Below are 25014 nucleotides of genomic sequence, written 5' to 3'. Positions count from 1 at the left end.
TGACTTTTCATGTTTACAACTATTTTAACTTTAGCAATGATAAATACAATAACTTTGGCTGGTTTTGAGCTATTCACACAGCCCAGTCCTTGGACTTGCTGAACTTCTCTCTCACATGAAGCGCTCTGACTTTGAAAGGAGCCATTGTTACATTTTTCAGTTGGTTTTGATACCTCAGAGGACTCCAACCTTTCCTTGGGTCTTACCTGTACACTACTGTACAAAATTCTGTATCAAACACAATACTTAACCCTCACTTTGTTCAGTTTAAAATAGACATTAAAAGATAGGTTTAAAAAAAAATTCTTCACAATATCAAAAGAATTTCCTGATCTTTTATTTTAGAGTATACAAAAATGATCCAAGTTGGATCTTTAGTGTCATCAAGTGTCATCAAATTGATATGTATCTGAAATCAGTACTCACTTGGACACTATTACATGCATTTTGCTGGTACTAGATCGAAGCCCATTTTGCCCTCCGAAGTTCCTAAATTCTCAGTGGCATCAATTCAACAAGGTGCTGAAAAGATTCCTCAGAGATTTTGGTCCGTGTTGATGTGATTTTGTCACACAGTTGCTGCAGATTTGCTTGCTGAATATCTGTTATTTGAATTTCTCGTTCCACCACATCCCAAAGGTGCTCGAAAGGACTGGGATGTGGTGACTGTAGGTCGTCTGGTACCTTCATTTTTAGTCTTTTTAACATAATTGCTTTCAGAGGATGGGTAACTGAGGTCACAAAGTGATGGTCAATAGCAATAGTCCTGTTAAATTGTGGTGTTTAAAGCAGCAGGAAAAAATATCCCCCACACAATTACACTACCAGCAGCTGTTAATACAAGGCAAGATAGATCCATGCTTTCAGATTGTTTGCACAAAATTCTGACCCAAAAATTTAGATGTGGTAGTGGAAATCAAGACCAGGCAACATCTTTCTAAACATGTTTTGATGAGCCTGTGTGAACTGCTGCCTCAGTTTCCTGTTCTTAACTGACCGGAGTGACACCTGTTGTGGTCTTCTGCTGCTTTAGCACATCCAATGTTGAAATATAAATATGTAATGGCCCTGGTGTCATGATTGCTGTGTTTTTCAATATGAAGTTATTTGGGGTTGACACTGTAATGCAGAGGTGCACCAAAAGGACACTTTAACAGAGTGAAATCCTTATTAATATGAAATATTATCACTTGTGCATTTCTTACTGTGACATGTTCAAGTCTCTGCCAAGGAAAAGCGAAATTTTAGAACACAAGGGTTAAAATATATTTCAACAGCTGGCTGCTTTTGCTTTAATAAAATTATTTTCTTTATTAAAAACTAAGTAATTGTCTGCACAGCTTTATTTATTTATTTTACTGGTGTCAAATGATCAGTGTGGCAGTGCTACTGATTTCAATGTCCACTAAGCTTCATTGCTTCTTTAATTTGGGCTTGAAGCGCAGCGTCTGGAATGCGCTCTCCACCACTTTGGGCAGGTGGATCGGGTTTCTCTGAAGTCGCAGCCTGCTGCTCGTAGACCCGCTCTGTTTCTTCTTCGTGGGGATCCTTTCGTTGGCACAGTCAGGAACTGCTGTCTGGTCCGAAGCATCTGAGACTCGAGGAACTCGCAAGACCCAGTTAGAGTGGAGGTCATGTTCGGCCGAGCTGGAGGCCACTGTGGGAGGAAATGACAAGAACCCGAGGAAGCATTTAGTATATGTGCAAGTGGCAGCCATAATTAAAGCTAGTTGAAAGAAAAGCTTTGCTGTTAGCATCGATGCGCTGTCTGAAAGGAGCTTTCAAAGCCTAACGTAAAATAATCATTATTTTCATTATTTCATACTTTCCCTGTGAGGTTGAGTTGGCAATGGGGTGAGCTCAAGCTGGAATTCTCAGTGTTTCAACTACTTTGTTTTACTGTTTTCTTGACTTGTACTCATGGCTTTTATTAATGAGAATATTTTCACTGGGTTGTAGGTGTTTAAAGAGCTGCTTTTAGCTGCTCCCTTCACAAGGACCTGCCACAATAGGTAGCTCTGCATATTTGATTTGGCAGATCTGTACTCCAGGTGCCATTCATGACACAACCACACAGGGGTGTGTCCTCCTGGGAATGAGCTGGGGATTTTTCCCTTGTTAAATAAATGTGTAAACCAATACACTGTGGAGCTACTGGGTCACCCATGTTTACCGGGTTTAAACAGCCTCCGTGAAAGGATTCACGAAAGCCTGATATTTGATATATTTGTTTTGTAAACCTCTCCAGGATGAATGAATCTAATCCTTAGCAGCAGCTGAACTGAAATTATGGATCTGGCCTCAAACAGCTCAGTCAGTGTATATTTATATCTCCCAAATTATGTCTACCGGTCTAATTAACATAGTTTAATAACAATTGCTGCATTTAATTCAGTGTGGCACCACTGCTCTTGTGTTTAAACTCATCAGATAAAGATAAACAAAGATAAATCTTTAGAAGCATTTTTCTTTACTGCTACAAGCAATAAGCTTAATACTGATACCAATACACACCTTTTCTGATTACATTGTTTTTACATGTCTGGAGTGGGCAGAGATGGGCCTTTTTTTAGTGCCATCAGTCGTTCAGCAACATAATGCGGAAAAAAAAGAAAAAAAGTGATCATGGGTAAAGGCAGACCGCATTTAAAATTGGATCCGTATCATTTAATTTGAAAATAAGAGATTGGTGAGGCCTTGGTGGAGGAGTGAACCTAATAGTTTATCATGTTTTGTATCTAAATCTGCAAAATACACGACGTCGACTGTTGAATTAACCTTGTGTAGTTGAGGAGGGATAGTGGATGTTGAACATGGAGCTGCCAGGCAGGAAGAAACCAGGAAAAACCCAGAGAGATTCATGGATGTAGTGAAGGAAGACATGCAGAGGGTTGGTGTGACAGAGGAGGATGTTAGGGAAATAGGGAAGATGGAGGCAGATGATCTGCTGTGGTGAAGCCACAACAAGAAGACGTTAGGGTAGCCTACTTAAAGATCAAGCACCTTTGACCATGTGGTGCGTGCATTCAAAAATGGCATAAAAGCCCTTTTTACATGTTTAACTTAGTCAGCTGCATCAGTGGCTTATGAATGCATGAATGTAAGCAGGGCAGTTTGCTGTGAAACAGAAAGCCTATATCACGTTTAGCAAATCACAGTAAATATTCTGATTTTGACCGAACCAATTTAATCATTGCTTTTGCAGTTTAAGTCTCACATCACATCCAAAACAGAATATCCAAACAAGCTGTTGGTGGCTTTATCACGTAGGTGACTTCACTGCTCGTAGGTTTCCAGGTTGTTCAATGATCCTCTCTCACTTCCAGCATTACTCAAATTAAATGCTGGAATTTCAAACTCACCAATAAAATCCACGTCTGCGTGCCCATCATCCTTGTATGGCTTGCGCAGAGGTTCGCTGTCACAGCTGGCAATGACCGCATCAAAGAACTGCAAAGTGTCGTCCTCAGTTGGAACTGGGGGTGCTGAGGGTTTGGCTCTTGATATCTGTGGTGTAAAATGATAGAAGAAAAAAGAAAACATTTTTGATATTTCCTTCCATGTGATATTGGCTGCTTGGTTTAAGCTTACCGGTCCCTCCTTTTTAGGCGGCGAGGGCGCAGGCTTCTTCTTGGAAGAAACTGTGGCCTTTGCGTCTGTACCCTTCAAGTCGCTCACACTCTTCATGTACTGCCTCCTCAGAGCCACAAGCGCTTCCAGGTATTCAAGGCAGTTCTGATTCTGTGAGTACAGCCATATCCTGTCCTCTTGTCTCTGATAATAGTACAAGGTCGACTCGATGCTCACTGTGCTTTTGCTCCGTTTTAAAGTCGAGCCCGCAGCTGCCTGAGTTTTCTCTCCTACAACGAGCATGGAGGTGCTGCGCACCAGCCTGACAGTGCAAGCGTTGTGGTAGTCCTGCTCTTCCCGACACCCACTACCACCACCACCATCCCGACCTCTCTGTCCATGATGGTTGGGACGGAACACATTATTGATCTTTCTGAACATTCCTCTAAGGACAGTATGTCATGTTGACAGACCTGCTCTCCAGTTCCCCTTTGCACACCATTTATCCATATACAAAAAAAGTACAAACCAACAAAAAACAGTTGTTGTCCTTTATGGGAGTCCTTATCACATCTTTGCTGGAGCTGTTCAACGGGACCAGAAGCTGTCCAGGGTGCTGAAATTGCCAAACTGCTACCTTGTTGTGCTACAAGAGCAGACGTGAGACAGGTGTCTAACCTGATCTCAGCATGTCCTTAATGTTATCGGATGTTGCTCAGCAACATTGCTGTAGCAACGGGTTGGTAACTCTACACTTTGCGCTCCCATTACTGAGCAGCAGACCTGTGTCAGATATCTTAACCCACAGGAGATTAAGTGGACAAAATAACTACAGCCACCAATGAAACTCTGGACCTTTTAGTTTTAGCGACTATAGCTGTGAAGCCACCTGTTTACACACCTGATACTAGAGAAAACGAAAGATAATCAGAAGCAGAAAGCTGCAGTTACACATGGGTTTACTCGTTTAGACTTTGGTGGTATTTTGTGCTTTCGAGACTTATAATTCAGCTGCATGAACAACCTAACAGCCTCATGAGTTTATGCTGTTATATATTAGGTTTCCTTTCCTCATTAATAAGAAATAACTTTCTCTCATGTTTCATGCACTGCTATTGTTGGAGTTCCCTATCACAAGCAGAGGAAGTCTGGACAGAAAGGAGTCCTTCAAGCCGACAAGGGGCTTTCATCTCGAAAAAATCCAGGCCATAAATAACACCTGAAACCTCTCAACACTTTCACCACATATCTGATTTAGACTTCAGTGTATAGCTGCACTACAGCAAAGCTTGAGTCAAGTGAGGAAAAAGAAACTATTTCACGACCATCAAAGCCTCTGGGCTCAAGTGACTTTGACAGTTCAGTGCCTGAAGAATAGGCAAAGCATCAAGGAGGAAATGATTATTTGTGGTCACATAACTGAGTGTGAAGTTACCAATTCTGCTTTGCTGTGAACTCAGAGGATGGGAAAAAACTGTTTAAGCTAAAAACAATCAACAATTAATAAAGAAACGCTGTGAAATTTTTGAGGTACTTCAAACATTTGTGGTGTGATCTGCCATAAAACGAAAACAGGAATCAGTTATCTGGAACTTTCTGTTTCCTTGTATTTTTATCATATTAAACACGACTTTCTTTTCTGCTTTTATGCAAAGCTCAGTTGCACACCTGCTTTGTGAGGAAATGAAACATCAATGGTTTCTTTTTACAGCGCACATCTCGCCTTCCTGTCATCCAGCATCTACCATTTTACCTCATAGTGCAAGAAGGAAATCTGATGTGGAGGTAGGCACGTCTTATTTAGGTTTGCCAGGTATAAAGGGTTTAAATAATCAGGGAAAATACCAGCTAAATCCAGTGAAAACAACATATTAGTTGTAAAGATTACAAGCTGAAATGCATTAATGATGAGAGCAGAAGTTTGCAGACTTGGGATCAAGGTGAAAAGGGATAGTCCCACTTCCTTTTTGGGTTGTATAAAACAACAGCCAGGTTCAGACTCCAAAACAGACTTTTGAGAGAACCGCTTTAGGACGTTTAGTGCCAAAATACAGGTTTTAAGCTTTTCTGTGACTTAGATCTGAGGTAGGAAGATCATTCTTTTTAATAGATGAACAGTCTTTGGAAGTGTTAAACCAACATATTCTTCTGTTACATGTAACTTCTTAAACTCCAATTAAATTTTGAAATAGTTTGCAAAGACTTTTCAACAGGGATCAATTGTGCAGCAGAAATAGTTTGATGCTTCCTATAATGCTTATGCAAAATGTTCTCTCAGTGTTGCTTATGTCCCGTTTTGGTGCCTTTATTCAAATGCATACTGTTTGTATGCACTTAAATAAAAGCCTGTAGGGATGTGTGCTGCAAATATATATATATATATATATATATATATATATATATATATATATATATATATATATATATATATATATATATCCGTATCACATGTTAAATTCCCTTTACTCTCACTGCATACATCTTCTGAATATGTGCTCTTTCTTGCAGCCATGCTTTGTGAAGGCAGATTGCTGATCATGACCTACTGTGAATTTGAAGAGCTGGACTCCCTTCCTTCTAAGCCAGCTTTCCAGAATTCTTATGGGTCACAGAAAGCAGCTGCTGCCCTCATACCAGGTTCCACCAGACATGCTCCGCTTGTTCATCACAATTCCCCGGAGCAGATAACTACAGACAACCGAAGGGCTTCAGCTGAGTTGTACATTTCTCCTTTGCAGTCCTTAAATCTTCAGAGAGCTCATCTAGGCAGGCAGATCTCTCGAGAGATAGAGATCCCGGCCCAAGCTCACTCAGGTGGCGATACCCCTTTCTTGGTTCCCTCGTTCTGTCAGAGCTTTTGCAAAAACTACAGTGACCTTCATATTGCAGGTGACCAAGTGCTGCCTCTCTCAGCTAATAATTGCGAGCTGAGGGTGTGTGCCAATGTACCGGATGTCGGTCCCTTTATCCAGTCTTGTGATGTGCCCCCAGCTGTGGAAGATTCCCTCCAAGGACACGAAGCTCGGGATGGGATGCTGTTTCCACTGAGGGGAGGTTCGAATCGGTGGAGACTGGGGAGCGGCCGTGATCGGAGCTTTTTGCTCCAGGAGCATGAAGGTCCATTTTCCAACTCCCTTCTGAATCACTACCTGGAGCAAAAACTCCTGGATCTGTATCAGCAATACATGATGGAGAATATGGCAAGAGAAGGAGCCCCTGGTTCAGACTCTGACGCAAGTGCCATTTGCCCTTTACTGGGCTCAGAGCTGGTCCTCACCAGCCTGGACCAAATCACTTTGCAGCTCAGCCGGGAGGGCAACATGGAGGCCGGCTTGGCCAAGGACATGGTCCTGAGCTGCTTCCTGCGAGTCGCTGGTGATATGCAGTCAAGTGAGATCAGTACTCCCTTTCTGCAGATTTCTAATGAGGCATCCAGGGAGCAACTCACAGAGAGTAATGAGTGACCCCACTGTCAAGGAACTCCTTCATTCAATACTGCCTTTCATTTCAGTACAACACTGAAAAAACCCAGGATTGGACTGAAAACCACATTTTTATTTTATTAGCTCTTGAGAAGATGTTAAATGAGAGTTCTACGTGGGATTATGCAGTAATTACCTGGAAAATGTGCCGTATTTATGCATCCTAAATTGAATTTGCAGTGATGACACTGGGATCTGTGTTTACCTGTCTTTAGTGCAGCTTTAACTTTCTAAAGAAAATAAAAACAGGAACTGAAAACTGAAACCGCTGCTTCCCGTTTTTCAAAAGAACATCGATGGTCTAGCAGAACAACATGAAATCAAAAACAGCATGCTGCCTCATTATGTATTATGTGCAGCCACATCTAAGATCATTTTGCATGCTTAATGATCACTGATTAATTAGATTTGACTTTTTTTTTTCACGAAGGAAACAAGGCTGTTTATGATGAAACTAGGAGGGAAGACACTGAATTTGCAACAAATATCCAAAAGTGCAGCCTTGAAATGCCCTTCGATCAACACGCTGTCATTCTAGGCTTCACACAGCAACTTCATCGGCTCTGTTACCTAAAAATGTAGCTGTAACCAAGTGCTGCATGAGTCGTTTGTTACCCCAGTCTCCCCATCAGGACTGCAGATGTAAAGAATTTGATTTCATGATGTCTGAGCAGCACATGAAAAGAGAATACATGCTTTAACGAAACAGATTTTCTATTAATTCAAAAGTCATCATCCAGGAGTGTAATTGCTCCTTAAGAATGAAAAGAAAACTCCACGAGCTGACTATTTCCGCCTCCTCCACTCTTCCTTGAACTCAGCTGTATGATGAGGACAAAGATGAATCAAGACTGCTGAAAATCATTGAAAGAAAACAAAGGCACTTTTGTACATCTCATGTCATTTATTCTCTTGTCTTGCAGATCACCTTTCCCCTTACTGACTCATCCACAGATTAATATCCCACCCTTGATGAAATTACTTATATTATAATGTGACTTATGAATGCTCCCTCTATCTCTATGTGTCATTTTATGTGTTATGTAGCCAATTAGAGACATTTAATAACCCCTAAGGACTCTAATTAGTTTATATAATTGTCCTTTTGATCGTCTGACTCTCTGATGTTAGCATGAAATACTATAGATCATGGTTTTGGAGGCTACTCTGAAATCCATTTAAATGATGACTTTAGGGGGGTCGGATTCTTGCCTCCTTAAGTAATTAGAGAGAGGATCCCTCTAAAAATCAGTCACCTGAAGCACGATTCGGAGTTCCTCTGTGAGCTGTAGAAAAAGGCTCTGACCGTCTAACTGCCCGCTGTTCTGACCTACTCCCACAAACCTTTCTGATCTTCTGCAAACCCATTCACAGCCAGACCCAGCGCTTCATCCTCCATCCCCGCCGCACTGCCGTTTACTGATAACCTGTTGTTTAACCTCGGACTTCTCTTCACCTGCTCAAATAGATGTTATCCAGTATCCTCGGTTACTGGCTTCTTTCAGGAAAAAGTTGTTTACATCTCTGAGAAATCATACTTGGATTTTTTTTATAGCTCAGTCCTTTAGGTCATTCCTCTTTTATCATGTTTCCACGCCTCAGTGTCTTTCGCTTATTATGTTTTATTTTAAATGAGCTGTTATTGTAGCTGAATGTAGTTATAGTTTCTCATCTTGTTGCGTGCTCATCACTCCTTGCCAGTGCACGGTGGAATCATAAGTAATCGTCCGCTGAGAGCCTACAGGTGGGAGCTGGGGTGTTAACAGTAGGTTTGATTTGTTGGAGGGAGAGATTGGAAAATGGGAGAGTTTGTCTGGAATATGATGTGAGGAGAGTGACACATGTTGCCGTATGTATGCAGTTCAGCTCGAGCTGACTTGAATTAACTCACGGGTTTGGCTCCATTTGTGCTGTTTTTGAGTTACTGCTACTCTTTTGTTCACTTCTCAGTCTTTGAGTTGAATAGTTTGCTGTCTTATTAATGGATAACTTACTTCTGAAACTCTCCTTGAGAGAAAATCTGAGAAGAACGGGAGTCATAAAGCGCTGATAATCTTATCTAACTGTCAGGCTGAATCAATGGTAGAGCAAGGTTGTGTAGGAGCTTTACATATTTATTTCTAAAGCTTCTTTAATTCAGGGTGGTTTAATAAAGTCATGATGTGAGGTTAAAGTTCCCCTTGACTTAAATCTGTGCCCATGTATTTTACTCAGATGTGCTTTTTTGCTCATTTTTATTCCTTTAACTTTCACACTTTGCTGGGTGAAAGTCAGTAAGCGATCAAAAATTGATATCTGGTGTAAGAAATTGTTGCCCTTAAAAAGCAACAGTTCTTTGAGGTGGACATTGAAAGAACTGGATAATTGGCAGGTAGGTTGTTCTCTTCACCCTGGGGTACTTGTACACAGTTTTTGTCGATATCTGCCCTCATGTAATCCCAGACTAAGTGATGATCACGACACTATGAGGGGCATATTCTTCTGTCAGGGGCACATCCTTCTTTGGAGGGGTACTCGAGCCTGTGAGGGTTTAGCTGAGGGTTTTGTTTTTTTTTTTATATGGCTGTAACTGTATTTTTTTTTGGAGTTGTTGTCATGTTGCAGAAAGAACTTGAAGGCTTTTTGGACATTTATCTGTTTGCTCAACTTAAAATGATGTTTGAAACCACACATGGGAATGCTTATGATCACATTTAGTTTGAAAACCAAATGTTATCAAGTATTAATTTCTTGTGCACTATTCATATAATGTGAATTTCTGCATGTTTGGAGTATTGAGTGTTTCCCATGCATCTAAGCAGTATATTTCAAAGCCCAGGACAATTGTTTAAATTCTGAAATTAAACAAATTGGGTTTCATGATATAGCTCCAGGTATTCAAATCTTTATTTATTCTCTTACAAAAAAAGAGCTTCACTGATTTTCTTGTAAGTCTTGCAGTTTGATAATCAGTCACAAGGGGGAAGCATTGCCACCTAACTTAATCCTCATGGCTTTGCCCCTCTATACCTTTTATTCCCCCTTTTCACCTCCTCCTTACAGTCAGTGTCTATCCAGCCAGTTAATGTCCTCTATCTTGTGCACCCTTTTACTCTGACTCTATGATGTCATCAGGACTGGGGTGTAAATCTGTTCAGATAAGGATAAGCATATCTACACCACAAGATTTATTTTTGGAAAATATTGCACATGTATAATTTTTAGCAGGGCTGGACAATGTTTTTGCACATTCTTTTCACCCTTTTTTTCTCCACTTTCAAAGACCAGCGGCTCCAGTGTAGCCATGGCCTTCTGATCCAGTGTTTGATCAACTTCCTTGTTTCCTTTCCAAACAGAAAGCCACAGGAGGAAAATGTGTTTACCGAGCTGAGTGCCGCAGTCGGAGCCCTGTGAAGTCTCAAGGCCAGAGAGACACATGTTTGGTATTTCTGCTTCTATCTGGACTGAACATTCCAGGTACATGTTAAAGGAACAAAGTTCTTACAGACCTAAACACAAACGCTCACATATAAATATGATTCACCCAATGCCAAGCCCGGCAGCGTGAGCACATTCAAATAAACTAATTTCCACAGACCTTGGAGGAAAAAAAAGAAGAAAAACAGACCTGTTGTTCCAGCAGAGGTTATAAGAATTGTTTGAAGGGCTGAAGGTAACACCACATAAAGCAGTATCTCACAGTCTGTTTACCTAGAGACCCTCAAATTCACCATTCACACAAATTATGCACGCTATTTACATTTTCTTGTCAGCAGATTTATAATTTACAGATTTTATTTTACTCGTTTGGTTTCAAATGCTTTACAAGTAGAAGGACAAAGAGTTCAAAAAAATTGCTATGTGGAGTTTTTTTTTTCTTTAAGGGAAGGAATGGTTTTTGGAGAAAACATGAATAAAGAAGACAGACGGAGAGTGGTGAAAACACATGCACGCACATGCACTTCTCTCATGGCCTAGCAATGAAACTAACGGGGAGGTTGAAGTGTTGGAGTGTCTTTCAGAGGTTCATAAAGTAATTTCCTTGTCACAAAGAGCTTTTAACATGGAGGGCAGTGGAGGCAAGGCCATGGGATTTTATATCAAAACCAAGGTCCCGGATACACTCTCACTATTGTGGCTTTAATGCCTTTCGCACTCTGTGGCTTCCCTTTATTTAAAAAGCTTTTACTATGCGGCCTTGTTAATTGGAACAGCCACGTATGTTTACATTTCTTTTTGTGACTTTTCATAATTTGTTAGCGCCTACTAAAAGTCAAGATCTTTTGGGTTCTTCAAAGATTTACACACAGACTCACACGCATGCAGGAAAACACGTAAACGCACACACAAGTGGAAGCATTTCAGACTACAGCTGGTGTATTGAAGCACTTAATTCGATTAACATTTGTTCAGAAGCTCAACTTCGCTTGAGCGATTGCCTTTTTTTTTTCTTAGATTATATTCAGTGGATTGACCTAATGAACAAGAGGCAGCATGCAGGAACATTAAATGGCAGCCCTGCTCTGTAACTGTCTGATTGACACTGGGAGATATACGTGGTGGAACGGGAGAACACACATTTCCTGGTCGGTTAGCTGCTCAAGGCTGCAGAGAGCCCGCAGTGAAGCGGGTGACCTTGGTTAAGCTGGAGCAGACAGAGAGCGACCTTGAGAGACAGCGGTGCAGCAGGATCTGGCTCTCAAAGAGCTGGAAAACATAATGCGTTCATGTTTGAGTATATATCACAGAACTCAGAATGTGGACAGCATGTGGCTCTGAAAACAGATTTTCCCCCACACGCTGTCCTTTACTGGATAGCTTATTATGTATTTCTGATTTCCGAGACATAACATTCATTTGTGGACCCGATCCTTGTTTTTCATCTTTAGATTCCTCAATTTCACAGATAGAGTAGCTTCAAAGTGTTTTTGGAGGTTCTTTTTTTCTTCTCCACTCGTCAAAGCACTACTGTGTTCTCATGTGTTTGTCTTTGATTACGACTTTGATCACTGTCAGTGACAGCACGCGCACACACTGACCTGTCCATCTGGAGATTTTGATGAACATTTTCTTTCACCCCTTCTTATATCATCTCTGTTGTTATCAGTTTGTGCATCCTTTGTGTATTTGTTTGTCAGATGGTTTAGCTTACAGAGCAAAAAATCAACAGTGTCTTTTTATTATCTATCCTTCCACACAAGTCCAGTAACATTTGACTTTAATGAAATGGGGAAAAAAGTATACATAATTTCACTTTTTGGTTTGTAAAGAGGCTACAAACAATAGGTTCTCAAACTGGCATGTAAAATAATGCATAAGACACACGGAAAGAAATACAAAGTGCATTTTTTATTTGAAACTTGTACATTTTTCATGGACGGTATTCTTTGATTGATTAATGTAAAAAGTAACGGAAGCAAAACACAACCAAAAGTTTGGCCATTGTGCTGAATATTTACTTTCTGAGGGCAAACCCCATCAGGCTACATCATGTGCAAATAAATACTGAAATTCGCACATAAACAAACCATACAAATCTCATGCCCTATCATGTGTGTAACGGCTGCTATACACACACCTGTGTCTTACTATGCTAATGCACATGTTGGCAGACAATACACAATATACAAGCAATATACAGATAATAATGAATAAGATAATGAATACAGAGTGCAGCTGTGTGTGGCGGCTCACATAGCAAACACTACACAACTTGTCAGACACTTTTTTTAGGCACATGTTGCTACTACTTCAGAACAACCTTAATTCTTTATAATAATAATGGATTGGATTTATATAGCACTTTTCAAGGCACCCAAAGCGCTTTACAATGCCACCATTCATTCACACACTGGTGGAGGCAAGCTACAGTTGTAGCCACAGCTGCCCTGGGGTAAACTGACAGAAGTGAGGCTGCCATATCGTGCCATCGCCCCCTCTGGCCAACACCAGTAGGCGGGAGGGTAAAGTGTCTTACCCAAGGACACAACGACCAGGACAGAGAGCCCGGGGATCGAACCGGCGACCTTCCAGTTACAGCTGCTCATTTATCAGTTTCACAACATCCATGATGTGAAACTGTCACATCTCTCCACCTCATCTCAAGATCTGATGACCGTGTAGGCCATTTAAGTACAGTGAACTCATTCACATGTGGAAGAAACCAGTTTGACATGGTTGGAGCTTTGAGACATGCAGCCATCAGAAGATGGGTACCACCGTGACCATAAAGGAATGCACATGGTCAGCAATTATACTATATACAGTGACCATATAGTGTACGTCATGAATGAAAGTGAGCCTTCAATGTATAAATCTTGATACTGGTCAGTTATGTATGAGCGTGATAGTTTAAGGATAGAAGCTGCTGTATCTGGTAGTTTTGGTGTAAACAGCTCTTCAACCTTGGCTGGAGGGAAGGTGAAAAAATCCCATACAAGATGTTGGATATCTGTAACGATGCAGTTTTTTTGTTCTTACATAATACCTTAATCACAGGTGATCGAATGTAGCCCCCCTCGTCCTTGCTGCTCTGTTTGCTCTCCACTGTTTGCTGTAGTCAGTTTCTGCACTGCTTTCTGGCTGCGCCACATCAGAGTATGATGGATGTGCACAAGATCCTGATTGCAGTTTAGAGCTGGCTCAGCAGCTCCTGTGGTAAATCATACTATGCAGTCCAAGTTCATGTGAATACAATCTGATTTTCAAAACAGTCCATGAAATGTGTGAAAGCTGTTCTGGGAAATGTTATTCAGTGACTGCTGTTCTGGAAACTGTCTCATAAACGATGGAATGAGCGCTCTGTGGTCAGTATCTGGTTGACGATAAAGACATAGTGCTTCAAGTTTAATTCTGCATGGCAAGTGTTGGTACTAAGTTGTGTGATGAGAGTTTAAAAAACACAGATGTTTCCATGCTTGCTTTGACTGGCTGATGACACAGTGTCCTCCAAATCTTCTTGTCTCTGCTCAGCCATATTTCTTATTATTTTTTACATTTTATTTTTTGAAGTTGTAAGCATCCTTTGTGTCAGCTGACATTGTGCTTTCATCTGCTTGAATCTGCTTTGCTACCAGCGGTATACTGGCAGGTATCACCACAGTCGTCTTCATTCACTGCTGCTTTCAGGTTGCGCCGATGCACTTGTGTTTCATAAAAATCTTTTCTTTTGTACTTTTCCTTTGATCAGGCACAAGTATTTTCATGGTTACATGAAAGCTGGAGGCAATGATGCAATATTCTGCGCATGCACAAATTCATAAATTGGAAGCTTTCTCTTTACCAGATAGACAACTTTTCAGTTTTTCTAGTGACAACCAAGCGTGCCTGTAGTGCACCAGGGCGTGATGTTTCTAATTAGGATGTGGTTGCCTTTCCTCTTTTCCCAGAATGCCTTACTTTGTTGTCATAACTCTTTTTTCCTCTCTCTCTGCAGACGTCTCTAGCACTAGATTGGCTTTTTGCTTTCAGTTTCCCCCCCTTTTTTCATGTATTTCAATAGTATGGGGTTCTACTTTCTTGTTATTCAGAATCAGAGGTTGTAGGTCCCTCCGGAATAGGCAGTAAAAACTCACTGGCTCACATTTTCTGAAGTTGCATTTCACAGGCTGGCTTATTAAGCAACACACAGGTTTCCACAATCTCTGGGAGAATGTTCACCATCAGCAGGGGAGCCTTTGACCAATCTCCCTCTGGGTGATATGGTGTTCTTCTTGAGCCTACAATGTTCCAGCTGGATGAACAGCTGATTTTCTAACTCAAAACTTAGGGTATAGTCATCAAATATCTTGATGTCTTCTATCTTGTCTGATTTTAATGTTTTATAGATTCGTACAAATCATGTGAAATGGGATATTATCAATATATTTTCAACACAACATTGTTTTTTTTTCTCCTGGACAGATCATCCAGACACTCTGAGTGCCGAGTAGTGACACTACTGCTAGGGGATGTTTCATTGTGTCTGCTGGGCCTTTAAGGAGCTGAGGATGACTTGCTAAAAGCTTTTTAATCACCGTGATATGGAAAACAGATCGTGTCTCTCAAAGGTCAAAGGTATATTCAAAACACTATTCCGATCCTCTCCTGTGGGTCCCAAGTCATAACAAAGGCTTCTCAACTAAGAAGCAGTAATGACAGGCCTTACTTGATCCAAGAGAGAAAACAGAGAGTTGCTTCCCAAACCATCCATGATGGAATAAACAGGCTTCTTTCTCCTGTTACGATGGGAGTCTGTTTGTTCTTGGATCCAGCCTCAAGTACAGGAACAGCTGGTTTCAGCGCTGCCAAGCTTCATTTTTTAATGCTGAAGGTTGCTACTTTGTTGCGTGAAGTCAGTGACGCTCTGTTGTGAGTGTGTGAAAGACAAGGTTGGCAGTAATCAAGCTACTGAAATCTGCGACAGGTAGACAAGCCCATAGTTGAGTATAAATGGTAAGTGGCCTGGTACTTATATAGCGCTTTTCTACTACAAGCTTCGTCACCCAATCACACACACACACATACATCCATACAAGAAATCCCAAAAATCCCAGTCTCAGCTGACTGCAGGTTTCCCCAAACTTATAAACAGTAGATTTACATGATGACTGAAACTAGCACCACTGATGAACAATGGTTTGTGAGGTCTCTTGGTCATTAATATGCAAATTGTCATGACCATTGATCAACAACCACTGATCAAACAAACAAGAACATCATATCAAGAAGGCCCTGAGTAAATATCATTATCCTAGCTAGACATTTGTCAAAGCTGGGAAGGCACCTGAAAAAAGCGCCAGATGATCCAGCAGAGAAGAAGGACAACTGCTGCCTAAATAAGAAAATCCTGAGTGACGCCTTATGTGTTGGAAGTATTGGAACAGCTAAGATGCATTTTGTCTAAACACTACATCTCTTTGGCTTTCAAACCCCAAAACACGCTGCGCCAAAAAAAAAGATCAGATTCCCCGACACAAACAGAGTAATGTAGCGTATGCTGGTAAGTGTCAGCAGGATTGCTGTGATTTATACATCGGGGAAACCAAACAACCTCTGTTTAAGTGGATGCCATAACATAGAAGAGCCACCTTGTCAGGCTAGGTCTCTACATTTACACCTAGAGGCCAGTGGACACTCTTTCAATGATGAGGATGTACACAGGAACGCTGGTTTGAGCGGGGAGTCAAGAAGGCCATTTACGTGGAGAAAGAAAGGTCTGAATCAGGGAGGGTGCCTAAGGGTACACCTTTCACCATCTTAAAATGCTGTGATTGCAGATATTCAGATATGTTATAATACAAATAAACAAATTCTTTACTTGAACAAGGAAAGACACAAGTTGCAGCGATTATTCAGCTTCACATTGCAGGAATAGTATAGATGAACTGTAAGATGAAGAAAACTTTATTTTACAGTTGGCAGTATGAAAAACATGCTAAAGGGGTATGCTTAAAAGGTATCCCCGTGTGTCAGAAAACAATGCTGTTGTCTCTTGCATTTATATATAACATCTTGACATAGTATGCACCAAGCTGGGAGTGAGAATGAGCTGTCTTTTCTAACCCATAACATACAGAGTCAAAAGCTAAAATAAGATATGGTGTTTACTACATATAACATGTAGCGACCAATGTAAGAGATGCCAAGGTAGCCTGGCAAAGATTGCCTCATATAAACAGGAAGTTCATCAAGTTCAGCAGGCATTTAGAGGAGGCCTTGGCCTTGGCAAAAGAAAACATGTATAGAAAGCAACACCCTGAAGAGCGAGGAAAAAAATTACTGATACAAATAAAGTGTGGAGAGGAGGCAGAATGATGTGCCAAGCAAGGCCAATAGATGAACTTGAAAAGGCAGAAAAGAATAAAGGGTAATTGGAAAGAACTTCTAGATATAAAATTATATTAATACAGGCGGAATGTGGCTTGCTTTAAAACTATAGCCAGCTGTCGTAATTGAAGAACCAAGAATGTTTGTTTACATGCATGTTGTCATGCTATCAGATGGGGTTAATACAAACGGATATAGCCTTGAATAAACCTTTGTGAATCAGGGGCCCTAAAGTGGCTACAAGACAACCCCTGCAAGGGGAATGGTTTTGCAGGTGGTGGCCACGGATCATTGCTCTCTGCTTATCCTTCCTGACTGATTTCTTGCTAGTTTTACTTTTTACTTGAGTCCTTGTGATTGTTGGTAGCACGGGGCAGTACTTCCAGCCCATTCGTGTTCCACCAATAGTCCAACTCACCCATAAGTGACATCATAAGAAGGTCTGCTGTGTCTCCCATGACTTTCAAGTGCGTAGAAGAGATGCCAGGAGATGAGGTGTTACATGAGAAGACGTGGAGAGGGCCACAGAAGACCATTAACCTGGCAGCACAATATGAGGAGCATTGCCAGAACCCTACAAAATGACCGGGCTGCTCATGTGTATGTTTGTGACCAAACTGAAATAATCAGATGAAGGTGGGAGGTCCTCCGGTGGAGCCAGTTCTCCCAGCCCCACGCTCTTTAGCTCGACTGAAATTAACTAGAGAACACCAGAACTGGCAGGTTGCCCACTGGTACCCTGTTCACTTCATAGATAATGTTGCAGGCATCACATCATTCATCAGACTCTTAAGTCTGAACCTGCTCTTACCTGTAAAGAGAACGGGGCGCCAAGTTTGGCAGGTAGCAATCACCTGCCAAACTCGGCACCCACCCCCATATAACTTAATCAAAGACAGTCCCTAAAAGTTAAGAAATCACAATAAGCAATAGAGCTTAGGATCTCATGCAGGGTAGAGAAAAGTATTTAAAAAACAAGAAAATTCTACAGCTAAGGTGTCAGCTGCTTGAAGTCAGGTCACTTTCCAAGTACAGATACACTTTTTTTCTTATATATTTTATTGAAATTTAACCCATTTACTCAGTGAAGCGGGCAGCCATTGGGCGCCCGGGGAGCCGTGTGTAGGGACGGTACTTTGCTCAGGTGTACCTCATGGTAGCCGTTTAGTGGATTTGAACGCCCAACCTTCCGATCACGGGGCCACCACCCTACCTACTGAGCTATCCCTGCACCTTTTCCTTGTTTAATTAACAGCAACACTAAGTCTTTATCTGCCAAATGTAACTACAGCCGTTGATAAAAGAAAGAGAAGGAGGGTGATTAATTTTGATGCACTTCAAAAAAGAAAGTTTAATGCTTTGAGTTTGGAATATTGAAAGATTGAAAATGTTGCATTTTCAAGGCCTTGCAGATCTTTAACTGCACAATTATCAAGGAAGCAAAGCAAAGTCAGACAGCATGACTCACTGCCTGCCGGCGACTCACTTACAGAAATTTGAAAACGTCTTTGTTGTTCAAGGTGAGTAAGTTGAAGAAAAGAATGCCTCGCTGCCAAATTTAATGAGAATTTTTAGGGATGTGAATAAAAAATAATGTGTTTTATCTCTCAAACAGGAAACCAATTTCTTTCTAAATGTATTTCACCTATCAGCTACATTTTACTTGCCTTGATCCGTCCAACATCTCAGCCCCTCTACCCTCACCCACTCCTACGTCTCTTTGTGGCACGCCGGCATTGTTATTGGTGTCATAATTTACCTCTTTATGCAAACATGACCCTGTCCCCGATATGCCGGCAAAATATTCATACTGTAGTCACCGTGAGACCAATAAAGAATGAGATAGGAGGGACATAAATTATTTCTTCTTTGCTACGGTATTTCATATTTCACTCAGCTGCATTTCCTAGTATTGCAATATGCACATGCATTTATGCATGCATGCCTTACCTGCGTTTTCTTTATAGGCTCTACATGTGAGACAAAGGAGTGTGACATTGTTATGAAATAAATAGATCAAAGGACAGACAGAGATGAAAAGCAAGGACAGGTGTGCGGTGCAGGCATGAAGGCGAGTAAATGGGATACACAGGAGTCATGTGAGGCATTTATGCATTTGTATCGCTGGTAATTTAAGATGCTACCTTTTAGACCAACTACAGGAGTGCAGGCAGAGATAACTAGAATGAAGGCGTGTATTGCTGAAGTGAAGATGGTCTTAAGTAATGAAGAGACTGAATCAAATGAACCCCTCAGAGTGGCACAGAGGGACCATTGTGCTGTATGGATTTGGTAGCACTCATGGGTTTGACCTTGGCTGCCTCTCCCTCTTCTCCTCCCTCCTCCCTACACGTTAACCCACCCCCAGGGTCCCACTCAACCTTGGCTAATTAGCTCACATCCCAGTGGCACATGTTCAACACGCAATTTATCCACAGCAAGGACATAACAACTGCAGCGTCCCGCCTCTGTGCTGTTTCTCGTTTATTCTCTCATGTTACCGGCGCTACACTGTAGCTTGCTTATCTGTTTTTATTTAAGTATTATAACACAGTGCTGTAAAAAAAACAGTACAGCTTTCTCCCCAGTTTTTTTTTTTTTTTGCATATTTGTCACTCGTTTCAGGTCATCAAAAAAATGTTGTTATTAGACAGAGATAACCTGAGTAAATGCGAACGGCAGTTTTTAAAGGATATTTAATTTATTTAAACCTATGTGGCCCTGTGTGAAAAGGGCCACATGTGGGTTACTGTGTGAAAAAGTAACCCAAACCTTATAACTGAGTGTACAGTGAGTCTTTCACATGGCTGTGGAGGAATTTTGTCCTACTCTGCAGATTTTTTTTTTTAAATTTCAGACACATTTTTAAGCACGCTTCCTTGTCTCGTCAGTTCTGATTTGCCCCAGCTGTGTTTCCCTCCTGTTGTCCATTCCCCGATTGCTCCCTCTATGTATTTAAGCCCTGTGTTTCAGTTTGTCATGGTCGCGATCTTCCCCCCTGGTTGTAAATAGTTTGGTGTTTTGATGTAAATAAATGTCTTATTTTGCTCTCTGTCATCGTTTGCCTTCGCTGGAGGGTCCGAGGGAGGGGCCGCTCCAGCCTTCCGACTGTCTTCACTGGTGGGTCCGAGGGACCGCTTCAGCCTTCACTGGTGGGTCCGAGGGACCGCTTCAGCCTTCCGTCTGTCTTTGCTGGAGGGTCAGAGGGAGGGACCGCTTCAGCCTTCCGTCTGTCTTCGCTGGAGGGTCCGAGGGACTGCTTCAGCTTTCATCCGCCTTCGCTGGGGGGTCCGAGGGACCGCTCCAGCCTTCGTCGTCTTCGCTGAGGGGTCCGAGGGACCGCTCCAGCCTTCGTCGTCTTCGCTGGAGGGTCCGAGGGACCGCTCCAGCTTTCATCCGCCTTCGCTGGGGGGTCCGAGGGACCGCTCCAGCCTTCGTCGTCTTCGCTGGGGGGTCCGAGGGACCGCTCCAGCCTTCCGTTTCCACTGGAGGATCCAAGGGGCCTGTCCAGCCATCAGCGTCGCCTGCAGAACAGCAGCCGGTGCCGTATGCGCTGGGCATGAATCAAACATTTTCTTTGGGGTTACATGTTTTAAATGTTTGATTTTTGGGTGGGGGGAACTGTTACGATTTGGTGTTGTCAGTGTTTTGTTTTAGGCGTGACTGTTATGTTGCCTGTTTTACTTTGAAGGTCTGTATCTCAGTGTGTTCAGTTTACGCTTCCTTGTCTCGTCAGTTCTGATTTGCCCCAGCTGTGTTTCCCTCCTGTGGTCCATTCCCTGATTGCTCCCTCTATGTATTTAAGCCCTGTGTTTCAGTTTGTCATGGTCGCGATCGTCCCCCCTGGTTGTAAATAGTTTGGTGTTTTGATGTAAATAGCTGTCGATACTTTCGTTTTGGTATATCTTTGTGGAAAACCGTAGTAGTTATTTATCTATTTATTTCCCCTCTGCGAATTGCTGCCTTATTGTGGTAGAAGGGTTTGTATATCCCAGGGGCAAACTGGTCCTGGGTGAGGGACCAGACAAAGAATGATTCAGAAGACTGGGGCCCTGCCCTGGAGCCAGGCATAGGTAGGGTGCCTGAGGCCTTATTCCATGGGGCCCGGATGGGCGCAGCATGAAAAGGGACATGAGCCCATCCTCCTACAGGCCCACCACCTACAGGAGGTGCCATAGTGTTTGGGTGTCTTGTGTGCACCGATGGATGGATGTTTATTTATTTATTTTTTTAGCCATTAAAAGTTGGACTTGCTGGTGTGTTTTGGATCATCTTCCTGCTGCATGACTCCAGTGAGCTTGACTTTTAGAGCACAAAATGATGGTCAGACATTCTCCTTTACGATTTCCTGGCGGAGAGGAGAGTTAGTGGTTCTAATAATTACAGCAAGTCATCCTGAAGCAGACCCAGACCATCACACTACCTCCACCTGTTGTTAAGGTTATCTTTATATGAAATGCTGTATTAGACTCAAACCTCCCAAAAAGTTCAGCTTTTGTTTCGTCAGTCCACAGAATATTTTACTTTTAGTCTTTTTTTTGGAAGATGTGAAACAAACCTTTGGGGCTTTTTTGGTCAGTAGTGGTTTGGTCAGCTCTCCTGAACTCTGGCCTTAAACGAGGCAAGTGAGGTCTGCATTTCTTTGATGTTGTTCTGGGTTCTTCTGTGACATCCTGGATGAGTCATTGATGAACTATTAGAGTACTCCACTCCTCAGCAGGTTCACTACTGTTTCAAGATTTCTGTAATTGTGGGTAATGGCTCTCACTGTGGGTCACTCTATACCATAGGTGTCAAACTCTGGCCCGTGGGCCAAATTTGGCCCACAGCCTAATTACATTTGGCCCGCGAAGCCATACCAAATTATTATTAGAGCTGGCCTACTGGTATTATACAGCTAATATATATATTGTTTAGTATTAAGCTTTGCTTGTTCCATATTCAGTTTTTCAGCAAAACTTGTTTGAGTCCATAAGAAAAGAATCCTTCATATATCTGGAGGAAGATTTTTATTTCAGTAAATATTAATGTTAGCCCGCGACTTTGTTCCAGTTTTGAATTTTGGCCCACTGTGTATTTGAGTTTGACACCCCTGCTCTATACCAAAGCCTTAGAAATGGCTTTTTAACATTTTCGATATCCAGGCCTGGCCATATATAGTGAAAGAGTGATTTAATCAGAGTTAGTTACTTTTCCACATAGAGTCGTATGTGTAGATATTTATTTAACATGAACATTGAATGTTAGTTTCGTATAGTCAGCATTTTATACATTTGTTTTCCGTAACAAAGTTGATAAGTGGACTGCATAGCACTATTATATCAGTAAAGAGCCAATTTTAGGAGATAGGTGCTGGTGTCGAACAAGATTACGCTAATAGTGCAGAGCATTATGCTATCAGCTGTTTTTGAATTTTTTAAAGAAATGTTAAAGATGCTTAATCCATAGCAAGCAATTTTTCCATCACGCAGTGGAAAGACTTGCATAAATTAGGGTTTTTCTAATAAGTTTAATGGAAGAAAAATAACCTTTGTCATTCTTAGGGGCGGGAGAAGACTGCAGTGATTAAACACAGTTTTTCAGGCTTTTTCTCTCCTTTAATTTGATCTTAGTCAATACAGAAAAGAAGACCTTGCACAAATATGAAGCTCATTTTAACTGTACTGCTGCTGCCTTTCAATTACAAGTCCATCCACCAATTTTCTCCACCACTTATTCAACTTCAATTGAAGGGAAGTTGAAAGCTTAAAAAGGCAGGGTACCCCTCGGTCAGTTTGCTCGTCAATCACAGGGCTGAGACAGATAAGCGCACACACTCACATCAGCACCAATTTAGAATGACATTTGACTACACAGTGTCAAATAACACAAACACGCTAGTAGGCAGTCCTCAGAGGAGAAACTTTATTTGCATGCTTGAACCAACTTACGGGCTTTTCTCCATTTAATTATTTAATTACTGCTCCATGAGCATGTATGACCATGCATGCTCATAATTAATGCACAAGCGGTTGGGAAAAGGGCTTTAGATTTTAGAGGTCATGTCTCTCCTCACAAAAAGCCAATAGCAACGACAAAGTGACTTACATGGTCACAAGAACGTTCGGCTTCGGTCAGAAGCTTACATTACACTCATTTTGAATTTCATGTTAATTTTGGGCTTTTAGTGATTTCTGTGAACTGTTCTTTTTTCAGAATGAAGTGATTGAACAGCATAAAACTTTAATGACTTAAAAAAACAACAATTAGTTGAACAAGTTTGAAATTTGGTTTTATTTGCTCCCAAGTTTCACCATGACCAGATGTTTTTGATAGTCGTCAACAACCTTCTGGCTGGATATTTGATCACTCTTCGAGGAAGAATTGGTAGTGTTTATTTAAATTGGCTACTTTTCTGGCATGGACCTGACTTTTAACTATAGTCCACAAATTTTCCATAAGGTTGAGGTTGGGGCTTTGAGAAGAATATTCCAGAATCTTAATGCTATTTTATCCATTCCAAAACCAGTTTTGATGCATGTTTGGGATCATTGTCCTGTTGGAACATCCAGTTGTGTCCCAGTTTCAACTGTCTAACTGTTGATGTGAGGTGAAACTGAAAAAATAGTTATTCTACTTTGTGCATTGTACCACAACCACTGGCAGTAAAATGGCCCCAGAGCTGAGCGCTGTTAAACAAATTATTTTTATGCTGGCAAAGAGAAACAAGCAGATGCAGTCAGTGATGATCACTAATGAGAAGTTAATGGGCCTTGGCTTTGTCATGATAAAAGACACACAACTTCAGTACAACTTACTAAAGAATGTAAATAAGTCTATATATTTACAAGTGTTTGTAGACTTTTGACCCTGTGTGCATTAGAGAAAATCCAAATTAAATCAAACTTATGCACCACAATTCTTGTTTCGTTAAGTCATTAAAGATGTAGACTGTACAATCGGTCCACCCTGGAAAAAGAAGAGTTCAAAGAACTCATTAAAAGCCCAAAATTACTATGCCATTTATGCCCAACATCCACATATATAAACTTCTGAGTACAACCCAATGTCCTTATGACCTTAATTATAATGTGTCTCTGATGATGAACACAGACGAGCTTAGTGGAAGGAATGGGTGCTGAATAAATTTGTATAAAACATTTTAATTGAAAGACCTGTGAAATGTCAGGAGTGGCTTAGGGGACTTTCAACACGAAGTGAATTATTGTTTTGTGTCTGTGTGGAGGTGTGTTTGTGCATTCAGTCTGTAAAGTTTGCAGAGACTGCTTGGAAACTTGAAGCACTCAGCAACGCTGACAAATATAAAAGTCCTTCAAACGTATTTTTTCTTTGAGTGTTTCAATCATAAGCAGCCAGCCTTACTGTGTCAGCGTTTAAATGAATGCCACAATCAATCCATGTGGGACATGCCCAGAACTCCTCACCCAGGAATCATCCTTGTCAGATCCCGAACCACCTCAACTGGCTCCTTTTGATGGAGTAGCAGCTCTGGTCTAAACCCCTCCTAGATGGCCGAACTCCTCCGCCTATCTCTTTGAGGGGCCAGCCACCCTTTGGAGAACGCTCATCTCTGCCACTTATAAGACAATAAGTGGCATCCTGATATTGGTGGGAAGGCTGTTCCACAGTTTGGGAGCCCTAACAACAAAGGCCTGCTGACCTTTGTTTACTAGGTGAGACCTTGGACAAACCAGCCCCATTCAACAATAAAAATAGCCATCCAGGCATATAGAGGCCAAACAATTCTTTCATATGATTTGGAGAATTGTAATTTAATGCAAGTCATTAGTAAGCTTTTAGAATAGACATGAAATTTAACAGCCAACCAGTGTAAACTTCCTAATACTGGAGTAATATACTGACATATCCTGGTGCCAGTTAAAATCCAGCCACATTCTGAATTATCTGGAGTCAGTGTAGTGGGCATTTTTTTTCAACTTGAGCATTGAAACACAGCTCAGTGTTGAAAATCACTGGTTATGAGTAGATTGCTTGACATTTTTGGACAAAAGGCTTAGCGTACTGTGGGTCAGGGTAGTGGATTTAATAACTAAAACATCAAAGTTATCATCATTAAGCTTTGAAAGGTTTTGAGACAGCCAGCAATTGATATTGTCAAGGCTTTGAAGTACAGTGAGAACACATGGGTCACTTTTCCTGGCATCTGTTTGTCAAG

At 41.4% G+C, this 25014-nt stretch overlaps 2 protein-coding genes across 5 annotated transcripts; one reads left to right on the top strand and one right to left on the bottom strand.

Annotated features, from left to right (window-relative positions):
* Positions 1 to 1232: 1232 nt before the first annotated feature.
* c9h13orf42 (chromosome 9 C13orf42 homolog) lies at positions 1233 to 4659 on the bottom strand. Of its 2 annotated transcripts, XM_085249688.1 has the most exons (3): positions 3592 to 4659; positions 3363 to 3507; positions 1233 to 1657 (listed from the first exon to the last, which is right to left on the bottom strand). In XM_085249688.1, the coding sequence occupies exons 1-3, from the start codon at positions 4009 to 4011 to the stop codon at positions 1413 to 1415; spliced, it is 810 nt and encodes a 269-aa protein (XP_085105814.1). In that variant the 5' UTR covers positions 4012 to 4659; the 3' UTR covers positions 1233 to 1412. The 2 variants fall into 2 exon arrangements, with proteins under 2 accessions (XP_085105814.1, XP_085105813.1); XM_085249687.1 differs by having other exon boundaries at positions 3363 to 4659.
* Positions 4660 to 5198: 539 nt separating this feature from the next.
* Positions 5199 to 7753, top strand: LOC146556542 (TLR adapter interacting with SLC15A4 on the lysosome). Of its 3 annotated transcripts, none has more exons than XM_085249489.1 (2): positions 5199 to 5355; positions 6079 to 7753. In XM_085249489.1, exon 2 carries the CDS (start codon positions 6081 to 6083, stop codon positions 7032 to 7034), a length of 954 nt encoding a protein of 317 aa, XP_085105615.1. In that variant the 5' UTR covers positions 5199 to 5355; positions 6079 to 6080; the 3' UTR covers positions 7035 to 7753. The 3 variants fall into 3 exon arrangements, with proteins under 3 accessions (XP_085105615.1, XP_085105616.1, XP_085105614.1); XM_085249490.1 differs by lacking the exon at positions 5199 to 5355 and adding an exon at positions 5496 to 5510; XM_085249488.1 differs by lacking the exon at positions 5199 to 5355 and adding an exon at positions 5585 to 5655.
* The last annotated feature ends 17261 nt before the right edge of the window (positions 7754 to 25014 follow it).

This window comes from Mchenga conophoros, linkage group LG16, assembly GCF_057382185.1.
Source record: "Mchenga conophoros isolate Kocher_MC1m ecotype Shallow Benthic linkage group LG16, M_conophoros_male_GT1.1, whole genome shotgun sequence".
In the NCBI taxonomy this organism is placed as follows: domain Eukaryota; kingdom Metazoa; phylum Chordata; class Actinopteri; order Cichliformes; family Cichlidae; genus Mchenga; species Mchenga conophoros.
This window is presented reverse-complemented; position numbering and strand designations above follow the sequence as displayed.

Bases quoted from the DNA above. Each gene is read 5' to 3' on its own strand.
- LOC146556542 (XM_085249489.1), top strand. From the start codon at position 6,081: ATGCTTTGTGAAGGCAGATTGCTGATCATGACCTACTGTGAATTTGAA.
- c9h13orf42 (XM_085249687.1), bottom strand. From the start codon at position 4,011: ATGTTCAGAAAGATCAATAATGTGTTCCGTCCCAACCATCATGGACAG. The intron at 1,658-3,362 runs GTGAGTTTGAAA...TTCCTCCCACAG, and splicing joins CGCAGACGTGGATTTTATTG to TGGCCTCCAGCTCGGCCGAA.